The sequence below is a fragment of the Paramisgurnus dabryanus genome, chromosome 9 (genome assembly GCF_030506205.2).
Source record: "Paramisgurnus dabryanus chromosome 9, PD_genome_1.1, whole genome shotgun sequence".
In the NCBI taxonomy this organism is placed as follows: domain Eukaryota; kingdom Metazoa; phylum Chordata; class Actinopteri; order Cypriniformes; family Cobitidae; genus Paramisgurnus; species Paramisgurnus dabryanus.
This window is the reverse complement of record NC_133345.1, coordinates 9,515,224-9,533,924: the sequence shown is the minus strand read 5'-3', so window position 1 is coordinate 9,533,924 and position 18,701 is coordinate 9,515,224. Positions and strand designations below refer to the sequence as shown.

General features: G+C 35.3%; 1 protein-coding gene across 2 annotated transcripts; it reads right to left on the bottom strand.

Annotated features, from left to right (window-relative positions):
• On the bottom strand, positions 1-10,709 carry LOC135769791 (uncharacterized protein C14orf132). Of its 2 annotated transcripts, none has more exons than XM_073815671.1 (3): positions 10,573-10,709; positions 3,415-4,823; positions 1-913 (listed from the first exon to the last, which is right to left on the bottom strand). In XM_073815671.1, exons 1-2 carry the CDS (start codon positions 10,597-10,599, stop codon positions 4,605-4,607), a joined length of 246 nt encoding a protein of 81 aa, XP_073671772.1. In that variant the 5' UTR covers positions 10,600-10,709; the 3' UTR covers positions 1-913; positions 3,415-4,604. The 2 variants fall into 2 exon arrangements, with proteins under 2 accessions (XP_073671772.1, XP_073671773.1); XM_073815672.1 differs by having other exon boundaries at positions 4,495-4,823.
• Between the last annotated feature and the right edge of the window lie 7,992 nt (positions 10,710-18,701).

The following is an 18,701-nucleotide window of genomic DNA, read 5'->3' as shown; positions in this document are numbered from 1 at the left end:
ATCACACAATTGGTTTATTTCCTGCAGATGGTAAAGCGTTCAGATCAGAAGAGTCAGAGAGAGGACACAGGTCCTTTCAGGTCAAATGCATGAAAGTAAAGAAAAAACATTGTGCTGAGCTTTCAAGCTAAAACAGACCTGCCTTTTTTCACCAGATCTGTGAATGTCCATATGACTGCACATATGCTAGTCATTTCAATTTATTGGTGAAAGATGTTTGTGTAAGTAAATGGGATAAATAACATCAAAAGCAGACTTCGATCAAACTAAAGAACATGGGTCCGGCTTCAGGAACTAAGGCTTTTAACAATTTATTTAAAGAAACGTATGGGAAACTCAGTATCAGTGTAAATAAACAAAATATATTTCATAATCTTAAATGCCATGATCAAAGACAAAATATATACATACACTATATAAATAAACAATATTAACTAACAAAATAATTGCATTAATGAATACTATATCATACTGTATGACTATGTCATGTTTATATTAACAATGTAGAAAAATTTATTTGCAATTAATTAACAATACAAATGAAATGTTATACATTATTAAATAATGAATATTTATTTTATCACTGGATAATGTTTGTAACTAAACTCAGGTGTATTCTTTAACTGCTTTTCCCATGCATAATAACTTAAATAAAAATAAAGACAAAAATAAAGTTTAAAATTGACATATTATGTATATAATGCAAAGCATGCTAAAGAACTTTAAAATTATTTTTTATTTAAATTTCACATTGACAACCACTGGAACAATATAATACGTTCTGTATGTCTCTGTTCATTGAGTGTCTTTAAACAGGTTCCCATTGCACTTTGGCAGCAACCAAGCACTCTTTGTTTTGAGTTGTTTGTTCGTATAACACAAATGTCCTTTAGGTTAACATGTTTCTTCTAGTCTGAAAGACAAGAAGAAATGTGTTAAAAGTCACATGAAGATTGCAGAACTTAAAATATTGCAATCAATACTGTAAATAAACAGCAAGCAAAAATGTTGCATGCTTTGTAGTTGCCTGTAACAATTGATGAAGCCTTATTGCGACCTTGTACTTTTAAATCATGTTTTTGTACTTTGGATATCTTTTGTTTATGCAGAAATGAAAGACTGTTTATGATTAAAGGTAAGTTTATGGCTGGATAAAAAATGTATGGAAAACATACAGTTAGAAGGTCACAAAATTTTTTAGGGCGATTAGGACCCTGACTCAAGGTTAAAGCAGTTTATTTTGGTGTAATGGCCGACTGCGTCAAGCCAATGGTTTTATAGTAGGCCTATAAAAATATAGTTGTTCATTGTTATTGTTGTTAATGTTAGTCAATACAGTTTCTCATTATAGTTCATGGTGCATTAACTAATGTTAACAATTTAAACGTTTGATTTTAATAATATATTAGTAAAAGCTAAACTTAACATGAACTAAGATTAATAAATGCTGTAGAAGTACTGTTTATTGATAGTTCATGTTAGCTAATATTTTAAAGCAACACTATGTAGTTTCCATGTAAAAATGACTTACAGCTCCCCCATGTGGTTGAAAAGTGCAACAGTGCCGGGTATCAGACACTCTTCTGCAGGCAGGGGGAGGGGCGGGGCTGTGTTTCCTACCCTCCACCGCCACTTTCAGAGTGTGCTTGTAGCAGCAAGGAGGCTGCTCAGGTTGCAGCAACAGTATAATTTGTCCAGTTAAAAGTTGTTCTATCACTGAAATAATTTTAGAGACATTATTTAAAGGTAAAAAAACTACATAGTGTTGCTTTAACTAATTGTTAACAAATACAATCTTACTGTAAAGTGTTACATAAAGAAATAAAAAATATTTCAGTTCAAATGCAAAAGCCGCTAAATGCCAGGTAATAATATTGACCGAATGGTCTGAGCAAACATAAGGGGCCTTATCTTGCACCCAGCGCAATTGACTTTGTCAGTGACGCATGTATCATTCGTATTTTGCACCGGCGCACAGCGGGTTTTTCCCTCCAAAGACGCACGTTGGCAAAGTAAGGAATGAACTTGCGCTTCCTGGGCGGTTCAGCGCAAAAAATGAGGCGTGTTCCGGCGCAAACCATCCCTGGTGCTATTTTGCAGTTTCAATAAACCATTGCACCACTGACCAGAAAAAACTAGTCTAAAGTCAGTGGCGCGTTGCGCATGGTTTATTATGCTATTTTAAGGGCGCATGCCTGACTATAATGTATAGCGTGCACAACGCGCATACACTTTGCTTATCTAATCTACACAGATGCAACAGTTAATTACATATATAAAATACATATATACATATATAAAAAATATTAACACATGAGATAAGGGAAATCATAGTGGTGAGCATTGTGGTGATAGTTTTTATTTATTTTGTGTGGCTGCGTTAAAAAATATCATGCAAATAACGATTAAAATTTTTCATAAGTTTGTTGTGTGGCTGTATTACGTTTATTTTATCTAAATAATAATTAAAATGCTTTCATATGAAACCTTAATGTATGTGAACTTGATTTGTAAGTGTACTTTGGGGTTGGACTGCTTGCGTTTCTTGGCTTTCAGCGGTGAGGGTGGACGCAGCGATGTCCTCTGCTGGCGTCAGGCCCTGTGTAGAGGCAGATCCACCTCCCGTTACACGACGTGCCCGATTTATGCTGGCAAGCTTGGGATTGTAGCGCTTGCGGCACAACGTCCTGGGGATGCCAGCTGATGAGACAGTGGCTATTTCCTCCTACGCCTGTTTAACCAACGCTGATTTGGGCGGGTTTCTCCCATACAAAACAACTTCTCTGTCTTTGACTGCTCTTACAAGAACGTCAGTCTCCTCGGCTGTGAACCGCTCCTGGCGTGCGCCTGGTAAATCCATCATAATAATAGCAACCCGCCATGGAACTTGCGCCCTTGCGTTTAAAAGGAATGTTGGATGACGTTCTGATTGGTTTATTTGACGTTACGCCCAAACCACACTTATGAATAATGAACCTACTTCACACCAACCCCTTATTGATTTGCGCCTGGCGCAAGAGTTATTTCTCCCGCGGGAAAATAGCAACAGCGCCCAAGAGCCGCCCACAAACTCACTTGCGCTTTGCACATCTCACTTGCGTTTTAGATCTTTAAATTAGCCCCTATATGTTATGTATGTATGTATGCACTTAGAGGGTTTTGCATCTGAACTCTCATGAGAATTTGTACATATTTCATGAGTTTGCTAATGCTTATGAATGAATCGTGCATAAACATACAATTCTCATGAAAAAAACAACAATGAAACCCAACCCTAACCCCAACGCCATTAGCCAACTCGTAAAACATGTATGAATTCTTGTGAGATAGCGTTGAGTCTTTAAATATATTTTGTCTATTATAACACAGACATTACTTGTAAAGAATCTAGGAGACAATATAAGAAACATTTACCTCGAAAAAATAAGATTTAAATTCCATTGGAGCATTTGAGATTGGCAGAATGATATTTCCCTAAGGCACAATGCAAAGTTGAGTTTGGTGGTGTGCCCCTGTGTCTCCTGGAGCCAAGCACACAACCTGTGTTAATCGGACACTCAATTGTGTCACATTTCTAAAATCACTGAACTAAATGCATTTATCTGTTTGATAATATAACCTCAGACCTCCAGAGTTTAATCAAACATTGTGAAACACATTATTTCTCACTTCTTAGATCCAGCAGAGCATTACTAATTTACAAACAAAGGAGAATTATAGGTATTAATAAATGTGCCAGGTGTGAAATAAAGAGGTGGCATGCCTGTAACCCGGAAAAGTTGAGATTTAGGTTTATTCATGCACTGATGATATTTTGCACATATGTGCACATTAAAATGTGTGTGCACGGATACACTGAAGCTGACAGAGTTTATGATTAGCAAAGTTTGTTAATGTTATAAAATGGGACTGACTGAATTAATACCCAACTAAATGGAAAAGACGACGACTCGTCATTCATAAATCATCTGTATTTGTTTCCTGCAGCATTATTTACCATTCATTTGAAATTTTTCCATGTTTAAGTACTGAAATCTAGAAGCTATACAGTAACTCCAAAAGTGTAAACAACACTGTTGCTCTGTGTGCTTATAACCAAAGTGGTCATGATTTGTCTGGACATCATGAGCAAGTGAGCCTCTGCTGGTAGAAGCTGGTTACTGCACCATTCTGCTGCCAAAAAGCATCCTAAAAAAACGTGTAATGTGTAGACCCACTGGACAACCACCACATGTCCCTAATTTAGCGTTAACTTACACTCAACAACACATGCACTTTGATGTGCCTTATCCAGAGACATGTTCCCGGATTTGGTTTAAAAACAGAAGGATTTAATAATCACATCTGGAATCCGTGTTGATCTACAGTACACTGGACTTTCGAAGGGGATTTACATAATACCAGGCTTATATAACCAAATTATTAATAGAATAAGTGGTAACTTTTAAACTTAAAGGAATCTAAAGGTTGACATATAAAGCATTATAATTTAACCTTGAAGTTGACCATTAGGGAAACCTCTGGCGAAAGGAGACAATGAGGTTACGGCATACTGAAGTATGAAGGATCAGGTGGTCAGGCTGAGTTCTTGCACACTACGAGGTCTAAAAGGCACAGGCACACACCACGGCTACCACAACAATGTTGCCGATAGTTGCAATGACAGCCACCCACAGCCAGATGGCATCGCTGGAGAACTTGCCCTCTTCTTCCTGTTCGGCTGGTCGGGAGAAGTTTGCATTGAGGTTGGAGGTGGAAGTCTGATGGGATGAATTGTCATTGCATGGAGAATCCATGAAGGCCCCGCTGACTGCTTGAAAATGCTGTAAGAAGAGAAAAACCCATAAGGTAAGGTACAAATTGTAGCACATATTATCACTGGGAGCGAAGTCAAAATGGCTTTGAGCAGTTTGATTGTGAAAGCATTTAATAATTGCTATGTTTATCACAATATTTTTTTAGAAAGGAAACGTTTTTCCCATCTGTGTCTGGTAAATGATGTCGGGATCTGGAGAAACAGGAGAATTTATTTTGTCCTGTTGCTTCCCTGATCACTGTAAAAATTCCTTGTTGCACTTACATTTTTGAGTTTAATCAACTTGAATTAACAATTCATTTCTAATGTTTTGACTCAGCTGAGTACAAAAATACATTTGTCTAATGTAATTTTAAAAGCTTTTAGCAGTGATAAATGGTAATGCTCACTTACTGTAGGAAGGGTCCTCCAAGAAAACATACATTTATTCAAAAAATGAAAGATGTCTGTATGTTCTTTTAGAGCAGTCATGCTTTAGGCAACTATCAGTTAACCAAACTCATGATTTAGCATGACGACAGAGAAGGGAATACCACCACATGGCTTTTCAAAACATTGTCCTAAAAGGGGGCATACCATGAAAATTGGACTTTTTCCATGTTTAAGTGCTATAATTGGGTCCCCAGTGCTTTTATCAACCTAGAAAATGTAATAAAAAGAACAGCAGTAACTTTATTTTGGTAAACCATTGTCCACAAGCATGTGAAAAAATAGGTAATTGAAATTTGGCTTCCCTGGTGATGTCAGAAGGGGTAAATACCACCCCTTAATCTGCACTATCCAACCACGCCACTGCCATTTACTACAGAGATTTAAATAATTAGCATTTTTAAAGAAACCACACACAAAACGGCACATTTTTGCTCACACCAACAAAGTGGCAATTTCACATGCTATAAATTATCTGTATGATATTTTGAGCTAGAACGTTGCATATGTACTCTGAGGACACCAAAGTTTTATTTGACATCTTAACAAAGTCTTGTGAATTGGCTCCCTTTAAGACAATTAATCATTTTAATAACTTTCCTGTTAATGTTGAGACGCATGAGATTACACTATGCAGCCGAAATCTGAAAAATAAAAATCAACTCTAACCAAATCAACAGAAATTTAGATGAACTGGAATGACAACAAACAACAAATTCCCAATCTTTGCCTTTACAAAGTGCAGCTTTTTAAAAACTTCACTTTAAAGCTGTGAAAATGTCATTTACAAAGTTTCCCAACCTTTTTTGTCTCTGTTGACTCCACAACCCCATCATAAAGAATACCAAACAACACTAAACCAAACCCACTGTAAATATCTTCCTTTCCATAAAAATGGCATGAATGTGTTAAGATGATTCATGCAAATAAACACATCAGATATACAAGGTTACCAGAGTTTGGAAAAAATCAGCAATTTCAACATAAACTCCATCGTTAATAAAATCAGACCACCAAACGATCTTTAGCATTTGCAAAAGCATCAAACTGTCAAGTCATGGATGGATAAAGTCAAGATAATGTAAGGTGCGGATGTACAGTATACATACATGCATATAATCACAAACACACGCAGACACGCCTTGAAATTTGAATAGAGGTTAATTTTACAACAAGGATGACATAAAGGAGAGACATGCCTATAGTTATACATAAGCAGGAAATGTAAGTTAAAACAAATATAATTAAAGTACCTTTAGTCAGCTTTCAGTTCAAAACAGGCTGAAGAGTAAGATGTCTAACACATCACTGAGACAGATTGTATCGAGATCTGCATGTGTGTAAGAGCGAGAGTAATCTGACTGCAGGGGAATTGCTTCAAACAGATTACAGTCATCCTCTACTGATCTGCTGTCTTTATTCATCACACAGCAAATCCCACATTATTCAGCTACTGGAACGTCTATTACAAACAGCCAAAGCTGATTTTCCTGCTTTATCTAACCACCCTTTCTAGATTCACATGCATAACTACAGTATGTGCATATCTACATGTGTATTTAAGTGTTTGTGTGTCAGACAGTATGTGCTTGTGTATTTGATTGTTAGAGCATGTGTATGTGCTAAAACATCAAGGTTTGGGTTCCCTCTTTCTAGCTCAGTCAAAAAACAAGTAGTGTGGGTAATAATGGAAAATAATCAGCAAATGTACACTTTAATTGGTCAGGTATAAAGATAACCCGGTTTTAGGAATTCTTACATATTTTAAAAGTGGGTTTAAATACATATGAAACAAAAATGTATGATTATTAATAATAATAAAAAAGCAATAATGATACCCCAACCCTAACCCCACTCCTAAACTCAATGTCACAGGAGCAAAATCAAATAGTACAAAAAGTTGGCATCATATTAATTACCAAATATGTACAAATTGTCATGAGATCATGTTGTCTCTGCACAATAACTGCGATAGGAAAAAGTATATTTAATAATAGAAAATCACAAAGAAATAAAACTGGTTTTAAATATAAGACTCTCCTGCAATGGTTGAAAACATGTTTTTTTTTACTTTTATGTTGTAATTCAGAGGAAAACATTATGGTGCAGTTTCCTGGACAGGGTTTATCCTAGTCCCAGACTAATGGCACTTTCCATTGCATAGTACCCCACGGTTTAGTTTAGTTTGGGTCAGGTCAGCTCACCTCACTTTGGCGTGGTTAGCTTTTCCATCGAGTTTAGTAACACTTCGGAGTGGGAGGGATTATAGGCGTGTCGTTATATTTGCGCTGCATACTGCTGTGACATCATACACGTGAGAGCGTCGTTGTATATTCTTATACAGTTATTTATTTCTCAGTCCGCCACAAAATTTGAATTGATCACCACAAACAGATGTTTGCATGTCGCGTTTATCACTACCTCTGTCTCACATGACAGTTTCTGTTCAAACACCCGCGGTATCAGCCGACGGCGCTCCGCGGAGCCTCATTTAAGTTGCATTAAAGCATATATAATGCTGACGTGCTCACCGCGAATGTTACGCCACAAACGCAAGTCTGGAAAAACTTTTATGGTGTCACTGATTCTCAACCTGTGGATGTTTTTCATCGCTAAATGGGAGTTTGGGAACTTATAGCAGAGCAGATGACAACATGTACTGCACCCAATGGAAAGCTCCCAAAAGTAAGCTGACCCGACCCAAACTAAACCAAACCGTGTGGTACTATGCAATGGAAAAGCGCCATAAATGAGCCTATTTTCAAAAAAGTGGAGTGTTCCTTTAATTTAACATATCTTTATATATATCAGTGCCAGTAAGGTGTGTTTGTAAAAACTACTTAGATATCCTAATATTAATATAACTAAGGCCTAGTCCTGGATTAATCTATACACTGTCCACATCTTAAAAATTTATCAAAATAGCCAAAATAATATACACCCCAGTGAGCAACTTTGTAAATAACATCTGTGTACTGGGATAAATGGTGTAAATCTGAAACATCATTTTTCTTCGTCACCTCTTTCCTGTTTATTTGTTTCATCTCTCATTCTTAGTTAATAAACCAGCTTAGATTTGCTCTAGTGCTAGTTAGATCTTCTGCAAAATGCATTAAATATCATCCATCATCAATGTAATCCAGTTAAATTTCACTACATTACTACAGCATGTTTCATCAAGACCTCAAGGCATACTGTACTGTAAGTGGAAATATCTATCCAACGGTTTTGACAGTCAGATTAAAGAAAGTTTTAGCCTCAGGTAAAACAATATTTCTCATTTCTGCATGTTTATATTTGAATGTGTAAAGTTTTTAATAATATAATACTTACATTTTAGTATTCATAAACACACAATTTTGCTTAACAAAGTCATGAAATCTGTAATGATATTTCTTTGATCAATGGTTTAGAGATGCTATATTATATACAAACTCACTTGAGGTCTTGAGACTTTTTCTTGATTTTTCTTTAATTTGCCAGTTCTTCAAGTCAAAGATTGTAAAACCATTTTTTAAGTGTTTCACTAAATCTTTTAAGGTAATGATTTTTGGTTTGTCAACTTGACATCCTTGTTTGTTATTGACCCATGTAAAAGCTAAACAAGTGACACTTGCATGTGTGAAGCAGTAGAAAAAAAGTCTTGTAGACTAATGTTTGGTAAAATAATGTCACTATATCTATGTGACATGAATAAGCACTACTCATTCTCTATGAAAGTTCAATGTTGCTACCTATTCTGGATGAATCAGCTGGATGAGTGAGAAAGACCCAGCCTGCCCAATTCCCTCCGCCCTCAGATGCTCTGCCTCATCTGTCACTGAATTATGTTGCAGATATCGCTGTGACCTGCTGGGATAGATATGGGTGGAGCTGGATGACATTGCTTCTCACTGTCATTTCCTGCCATTGAGCTGCTTATGAAACTCTGAGATGCCTTTCATCTAAACTTTAGGAAAGTCTTTTGCACATTAGATCATATTTACTGTGTAAAGGTGGCACCGAAGCTGCATCTATGACACTTAGATGAATTTATAAACATTGTTAAATGTTGTTTAGACGTGGTACATGGATTTACACAGCAATTACAATAGCATGAGTTTCATGTTTTAAATATATATATATAAACATGTAAATGGGCATATAAACATATACAAACAATGAACATATGAATTTGAATGAATTATATAATTTGCTGGTCTGTTTTAATTATATAAGGTAATCAGCCAGACATTATTAAAAACACCAATATTAAATATATGTGAATTAAATATTAATTAAATTGTATGTATACCATTTTATGTAGCCTTAACATGGTGTATTGTCTGTTTGAATGCATACCAAACATTTCATAGTTTATTGTTTATAAACAGCCAGTCTGTGTCTATGGCACATCCAATCTTATCCAAGATGTAGACATGTAATTGTCTGTAAATAATTAGCAGTTATTTGCACTATACTCAAACTATGCATAACACATAATGAATAACTGATCATTTGCATTACCTTTCATAACACAAAACATGACTCTGATGTGATATTTGGACTCACTTTTAATCACACGCCACAACTATAATGACTTTTCCTAATTTTCCACATTTTGCTTTTCCTATTTCATAAGTTTAGTGTCTTGGATTAATAATGAGTATAGGTAATTTCATTTGTTATATCTTATATAATATATACACTGTACACTGTAAAGATTATATCATATGAACAAATTGATGTTACAAATTAAGTTAAACAATTTCAACCTAAGTTTACATAACTAAGTCAACTTATTAGAAGTCAAAATGTAAAAAAAGTAGGTAGCATAAGTTTGTACAAATGTGACGTGCAGTTGTTATTACAAGTTGTTATCATTTATTTATTTATTTATTTCATGTCATTTAATAAACTTAAAAAAAAATGTTTTAAAAATATTTCACTGATTATTAATCAGTGATTATTAGTATTACATTTTTTTATTACATCAATACTGTTTCTTAGCAATAGACTTACAGTACATGAATACGCAATCCTATACAAGATTAGACTTTAGTCAAAAAAAGCAAAAATTTAATTTCATGAGTTATTAAAAATACTTTAGCCAGCAAAAGTTTCTTGTACATAGTAGCCTACGTTACCTTGAAAACAACATTGAATTATATTACACAATATATAATAGCCTATGTGGCACCACTGAAATCTTTCCCAAAGATTATTCATCTAACAGCCTGACACGTCACATCTGTATAAACTTATGCTAATTATATTTCACTATAAGTACAAATACAAACACATGCACCCTTAAAAATATTCTGAACCAAAGAGAATGTAAATCATACCTGCGCTGCGATCAGTGATAACTCCATGTTTATCTTCTGCTGTGTGTCTGTGGTATGTGGAAAGATAAACTCTCTTCTGTGCTTCTCATTCAGAGGCGCGTCTCTCTCTATGCGCGCTGTTGCCCGGCTGCGCGCACTTGAAGTGAGTACAGCTGCGGACATGCACGAGCGCGAGCACATCATCCTTGCAGAATTATTTATGCGATTTTTTTCTTTGACAGTCAAATCATTTGACACTGCCCCACAGAACAACAGAACTATTGGAGTGTGAACAATATTGCTTTTATCATTTTGATGAATTATTGATTCACCTTTAGTAACATTAACAAAATTGGAGAGATTATAAAACTGTTTCCTTTAGCAATGCTTTTTAAAAGCTTTCTTAACTTCTATGTTATTTAAGGCTATGTAATGGCTTGTTTCTATGCAGTGAATGCATATTTCATTCATTCATGTCATTTAATAAACTTTAAAAAAAAATATATTTTTTACTGATTATTCACCAGAGATTATTAGTATTAAATTGTATTATTTCATCAGGTTTCTTAGCAAAACTTTAAAAACAATTAAATAGTTAGAGCTGCATGTTAAACTATTTGAAAGCTTTTATAACATGACATTATGCGCTTTAAAGAATATTCACATAGCGAATAATGCAATAGAAATATCACTCAGCAACACTTAACCCTTACAATTCATATGATGTGAAACAATGGCTTTGAACGAGGTGAAACATAATGACTTTATGAATCATCAAACTATTTGTTATTCTTATATGTTACAAAGCCATTTTTAGTTTTTTTTTTTCTTAGAAATGTCACGTTCCCTTTAAATTGTGCATTGAGTCTCCTGGGTATAACAGCATCTGGAAAATGACTGCATAGCATCACTAATTTTCTAGGGTTACTGTATATCTGCCAAACAATTTGGCACATAAGTCACAGGTTTACTTTTGACCAGATGTGTAATGGGTATATTAAAAAAATATATGCACGTTTACTTCTATGTATAGAGCAGAAATGCTTGTGTTATGAAGTAAACCTTCATGGTTTAAAGGAATTCTTAGTCATTCTGATCCAATCTGTTATTCACAGATGTCTTATTGCTAGAAGCTTGAATCACTTTAAACTGTTTCATATTATTAATCTTCAGGCTAAAACAATTTTTGCGCATTTGCTCTATTACTGTAAGTTATAGCAAAAAATGAGGAACAACTTCAGGATGATGGGAGCAGACGCCTCATGTGGACAAACAGCATTGTAAAATCAGTGTTGGAGAATAAGTGTTGAAAGAGAGAAATAAAATCCATTATAATGCCTCCAACACTATAAAAACAAGAGTTACTTTAAGTGTTTACCACCCCTTTATTAGTTACCTTACGTTTATGCATTTGATAATAACCTACTGTGCTACAGTCAAGTTTAATGTCCCGTTTTGTGGTTCTGTGTTTATAATACTGTACAGTGGACAGTAGATACAGCCACAGGCACTGGTGTGAGCCCTGATCACGCATGATGAGATTCAATGCTGTGCATTGGTGTGTTTATGTGCCCAGTCTACCTTTGACTCAAATGTTCATCATGTGACATGACATTAGCAGACCTGCTCTGTGTGGGATTGATGGGCTCATCACGTTGCAGGGTTTGTTAATGCTTCATGCAGTATACAGTACTGTGCCAGCTGCTAATCTGTGTGATATAACAGCATGAGACCTTGAGATGAGATTTGAGCTGGGAAAGCGGGGCTTCATGCAAACGTCTGTATATTTAGTTTTGCCTATATGTTTATGCATTATTTAAAATGATAACAGTGTTAGAGATATAGCAAAGAATTTGTCTACATTGTTTCATAAAGTTTAAATTAGAGCAGGTAAACAAAGCCCACCATATTCAAATTTCAAAATTTGTATATTCCTTAGAAACTACTGAAGTTATTAAAGCAATGCAATATGAATACGGTACTTAAAGCTATTGTAGTATCTTGAAGAATTTATTTCACTAGAACCATTTATAGGGACATAAAACAAATAATAAGATAATAAGAATGCAGGAAGTAAACAACCAAATTAAACATGGACTGATATGAGGGTAAGACACTTTGTGCAGGAACAGATGGGACTCCTCAAGATCACAGAGCTCCCACACGCACACACATACACACACACGCGCGCGCGCGCACACTCATTTTATGAAACATGACAGAATAAAGGAACAGAATGTGTCTTAAACTGAGATGGAAATAAATTGGTTTGGGGTGTTTACCCAGCACTCCTGTCAACAGGACAGAAAGAATGATGGGTGCATACTGTTTAGTGTGAGTGGCATTGTGAGAATAAGAAATGGATTTAATATTCATATTCTGCAGCACAGCACTTTAATCGGACATCTGTAAAAGGACAGCACATTTGGTTTTTACAAATTTAAAGATATTTTAAGTCAAAAAGCAAAATAATTGCTAACATGAAGTTTGTATAACACTTAAATTTCTCCTTCAGTAAACTGTCTTTGGCAAAAGTTTGAGAATTTACTGTGAGATTATTTTCAGATTATCTGCCTGCCACTGCGCCGCAGGTCGTTTCTCAATCCAAAGCCTGCAGCCTCGAGGTCGCATATCTAGGCTGCCTACGTCATCGAGAAGACTGTTTAATAAGAATTTAACTATTATAAAGTTGACAATTATTCTATAGTTAAAAAATTGTAGTAATATGATTATGACTTTCAAATGTAATGCTTAAATAAACCATGATTGATGACGTATGAGCCTGCGGAGGTCGCATATGCAGGCTGTACACGTCATCAATCATGGTTTATTTAAGTTAACGCATTACATAAGAAAAGGACATAATCTTGGTTTACGTTGTACCACTGATTGAGAAACAACGATTTAGAAAACTTTAATCAATATTTTTCTTTAATCAATACGTTTCTGTTATTCCATTTTTGGCAACTAGTCGGCGCTGGATTACAAGAAGTAGGCCTATGATGCAACAAAAACTTTGAATGCTGAACGTAAGAGTCTTTCATTTTTGTGATGTCGTTCTTTTCTTCTTTGTTTCTCTATTCAGTTAAGATCGCTTGTGTACAATATAACGCATCCTGTGCAAATAACACAATGTAGCCTACTGTGATGACTATTTTGCATCTTTATACTTTTTGCAAATACACATGCCGTTTTATAACATAAACAACAGAGGGCGCAATAGCACTGATTAAATGTGATTCATTTTCAAGAAAAGAATCCACAGAAATACATCTCTCTCAGTTTAAGCTTTTGAGGATTATTGAAAACCATTTAGATTACACAGAACGTGTGTTACAGAGACAAAGTGTTTGATTAGTTTTTGTGGATATTTTGCTCATACTGTTAGTTAGTTATTGTTAAAGATGATTTTACCTCTTGAATGTCTTTGCACGCACCACAAGTCATTTTAACAAACCCTACAATCCATAATGGTTTAATGATGTGCTATTTTAAGCTTGTTGTGTTAAAATTGATTGTTATGGTCTGTCAATGTATAGATAAGATGTAGAGTGCTTTCATTTATTGTTATAAATTAATACTGGGTCCAAGGAAATCAATAAGTCAATGTATAGATCACTAGTCACTTTCTACAACCTATCAGATATGACCACCACAAAATTTGATGCAGGTCAATATTTCCTACAATGAAATGACATAGTGTTGTAGTACTCGTGACTAGTGGCCTTGTCTCAGTCTAGACTGTCTTGTCTCTGTCTCAGCCACTCAAAGTCTTGGTCTTGACACTCTCTGGTGCTGGTCTTGGTCTCGGTTTAGGTTTAGGTGGTCTCGACTACAACACTGGTTTCATGTTTTGGGAATCTCTCTGAGGGAAACACAAGAAAAAGTCTTTTACTATGTTGGGATTCCCATGCACCCTGACATTTTTCTCTAGTTTGTGACACTCTTCATATCTTTTACAATGTGGCATCAAAGACCTCATTCATAGACAGTATAAAGGGCCACACAAAATCAGCTTGTGTATTAGCAAACTTATGTGAGAAACTTTTCTCCAACAACCACAGTGTTGGTTTATCATAAAAAAATTGTAAATGTTTAGTTCTGTAGCAATTATAAGCATGTCTCACAGTGAATGTGCCGTGCTTAGTGCAGGGCTACTGGTGGGCCAAATGCGGCCCTCCAATCATCTTTTTCCAGCCCGCCGGTCATCTTTGTCTAATTTAAAACCAGCGTGGTTACTTTTACCTTTCCACTGTACATGACAAATGATGGCGAAAAACTGGGAAGAGAAGATCAGAAATGGGCTGCGTGGGATGCCAACCATCTGCAGGTGCATAATTATTGGATCCAATTTTGAGCTTTGGATGCATAAAAAATAACCTTGTGTAACTACACGTGATCTTCGCTCGGCTGATGCTGGTCTTTTAATTGTTCTGGTTACACGGTTAAGAACAATGGGTGATAGGGCGTTTTCATCGGTTGCCCCAAGTTATGGAACTCTTTGCCTTCTGAGATCAGAAATGCAGCTTCCCTGAAAAGGTTTAAAACATCACTAAAAAACTCATTATTTTAAGGAAGCATTTGGGTGATATAGTGTTTCTTGTGGTTTTTATGGTTGTATCTTAAATGTTTATTTTATGGCTTCTAAGTGTAAGGTTTTTTTTTTACTTTTATTTATTCTTCCTTTTAATTCTTTACTTCCATTGTTTTATTATGTGTTTTTTATCACCATGTCTATTTTATATATCTAACTTTTTTACTTATGTTAAGTGCTTTGAGAAATGAGTTTTAAAGGCGCTATACAAAATAAAGATATTATTATTATTATTATTATTAACTAAACCGCATGACATGCTGACCAGAAGTGATGTATTTCAGTGTATTCCAATCAAAACACTGTGTGCAAGGTGAAAATTATTAAATCTTTTTAAAGGCGGGGTGCATGATCTAACCAATGTTGACATTTGAAATCAACTAAACAAACACGCCCCTACCCCAATAGAATCTGGACCTTCTTTTGATAGGCCCGCCCTACACATATGTAACCCAGGCGACAGTGTCGGTTAGTAGACACGCCCCTTACTCCTGATTGGCTACAAGTGTGTTTTTGTAGTCAACCAACTCCCTTTTCAAAAGTGTTTTTCAAAAATCACGCACACCACCTTTAACTTTATCAGTAACACTTGAATCCTTTAAAAACGATTGATTAAATAAATAAGTATAAATACATTTGTAGATTCTTCCACGTTGACACGGAATAAACTGAAATTTCATTACAACTGCCAGTAGGGGACGAACTCCGACCATCGTGTCTGGATGTGGTGTAAAATTAAAAAGATTAAAGGTTAAACCTATATATCTTTAAAATATTAAAATAGAAAACATGAAGTGCAATTTTAGTCATTAGGAGAAGACTGGCGATATCTTGAAAAAAACTAAAATGTAACAATTTATAAAAATTAAACAGTTATAAACAAAAGAAGTTTAAGAGATCTGCATGTGTTGATTATTTACACTTGCACTTTTTTGTGCAATGTTCATAGTTGAACTATAAGAATTTGGTTCTTGCAATGTTAAACTGCAATTGTTTTTAAATGCTAAACAAGAAAATATGTTTCAGAAATTAAAAGGCAAAAAACTGGATACAAGAAGTGTGCATCTTTTTGAAAATGCATGTTTTTTTTATTTATACCCTAATAATATATAATAATATTAATAGATAATAATAAAAGATTATATATTAAAAAATATAGACCTAAAAGGTAAAAATAGGTGTAAAAGTTTGACCCGCATCATATTTACAATTTTAAAATCTGTCCTTCGAAGAAAAGATCTCTGGTTTAGGGTAACATTTCCCTACTGAATGATTTAATGAATGACTTTCGGAAATGTTTACGCAGACGTCCTTCATCCGGCACTGTCATATCTCTCTTGAACACCACTTAGTCCTTATCAGGACCTTCATATTAAATATTGATCATAAATAGTGTCATAGCATGTAAGTGCTTTATTAAAAACCTGCAAGGCCAAAACCTCTTACATTTTTTTTTTTTTTTTTTTAATGCAAACCAATGAGATTAAAAGAGTCAAGTAATGAGTCGAATACCACTTGATGATCTCCAATTTGCAAAGTCAACAAACGTTTGATAAAAAGTGAGAAATGATTAATTCACATGCACTGTTCACTATTATTAACATAGTAAATCTAGTGTAAAGAGAAGTGTGTGAGACATTATCCTGCAGGTTTGCTTGGGGCAACAGTGTTTTCGCGCTGGTTTTACCATTGCAATGCGAATCTTGCGTTGCACCCTGTGAATATTTCATCAGCCTCTCTTCTAAAAATAAAAGAGCCTGTATGAAACACAGATATTTTGATGGAATTCGGCAGGACTCCGCCTCCTCCCCATGTTTTCTCATTCTGGCATATGTTACGCCTCTGTCCCCTCTGTGTCAGCTTTATCTGTCTCTGCATACCTACTATTTCTCTCTCTGTGTCTCTTACTACATCCTTAGTTTCCTGACTCACATGTCTTCAGCAGGCTGCTTTTGATGCGGTAAAAGTCTCCCTGGAGGCAGTTGCTAAGCAACTGGCTACTGTTGGATTATGGGTTAAATCAGAAGCAAGAACCATGGGAGATGGTCTGTTATGTGTGTGTGTGTGTGTGAGGCTGACTCAGGCCAACTGAATATGGTAGAGACCTCATTCCCCGAAAACTCTGTAATAATGGATGTTAATGGAGGAAATTTAGCATCCTAAAATATCTGTATCCCTGGCAACAGCTTTACTCCCTGTTGGCAATATTTGTCCATATGATGAGTGTTATGAAAAGGACAGTTTACTCACCTGTGCATATGAGGAGTTTGAAAAGTTGAAAAGAAAGTGCAGATTCATGGTAGTCGTTTCTTATAGACAGCAATGCATTTGACAGCACAGAGACTTAAATCTACATCTAAGATTACTCTCTTGAGAAAAAGATCTTAGTAGTTTTGTATATTTTAAAGGTACATTCCACTTTTTGTGAAAATATGTTCATTTTCCAGCTCCCCTAAAGTTAAACATTTGATTCTTACAGTTTTGGAATCCATTCAGTTGATTAGCGGGTCTGGCGCTAGCACTTTTAGCATAGCTTAGCACAATCTGTTGAATCTGATTGGACCATTAGCATCAGGCTAAAAATAACCAAAGAGTTTCAATATTTTATTTAAAACTTGACTCTTCTGTAGTTACATCATGTACTAAGGGTGACGGAAAATTAAAAGTTGTGATTTTCTAGGCAGATATGGCTAGGAACTGGCATAATAATCAGTGACTTTGCTGATGTAACATGGCTGCAGCAGGCGTAGTGATATTACGCACTGCCCGAAAATAGTTCCCTTGGTTATTCTCAATAGGAATATATATATATATATATATATATATAATTATTCTACTGTCAAAAAAAATGTCAAAACTGGTACCTTTGTCACTGGGGCAGCACCCTTTCAAACAGTGCACATAGTAAAGAGTCCATATTAATACCTTAGATGTACATTTTGATCCAAAAAGTGCATATTAGTTGCTCAAAGGTACATATTAATCTTAAATATATGCATTTTTTACCTACTGTAAATGGTTTTATATTAGGACCTTTAAAACGGGTACTGCCCCAGTGACAGCTTGGGACCATTTTTTTGACCATTTGTTCTGGCATTGTATCTACAATCTATAGCTTTATACTCTTCCATTAAGTCAATAACTTTCTAAATGTCACTCATTTATGCTTAAATTAACCATAACTTTGATGTGAACTCCCAAGCTATGAAGCAGAAACTTGCAATGAAATATTTGGACTGATATGGGCTCATATTGGCATAAAAAAAATATAGTAATGGGTGCTATAAAAACTGAAATTTGCTGCATTTCAGAATATTTTTCAGTTGGACAATTCACAATCAAATTTACATTGTATTTGTTTATATGTGCGTGTGTGCATGTGCATGCATGCATGCATGTGTGTGCATGTGCATGCATGCATGCATGTGTGTGCGTGTGTGTTTTGTGGCCAGTGATATGAATGAATCAGTCTGTTACTGTCTCTGGGATCTTCCATGTGAACCGAGTGGGGGTGGCGATGGTAGGGGTTTACAGAGAGTGGGTGAGCAACACAGAG

Coding starts and splice junctions, on each gene's coding strand:
- LOC135769791 (XM_073815671.1), bottom strand. CDS start 10,599: ATGGAGTTATCACTGATCGCAGCGCAG. Junction 4,824..10,572: donor TATCACTGATCGCAGCGCAG/GTATGATTTACA, acceptor CTCTTCTTACAG/CATTTTCAAGCAGTCAGCGG.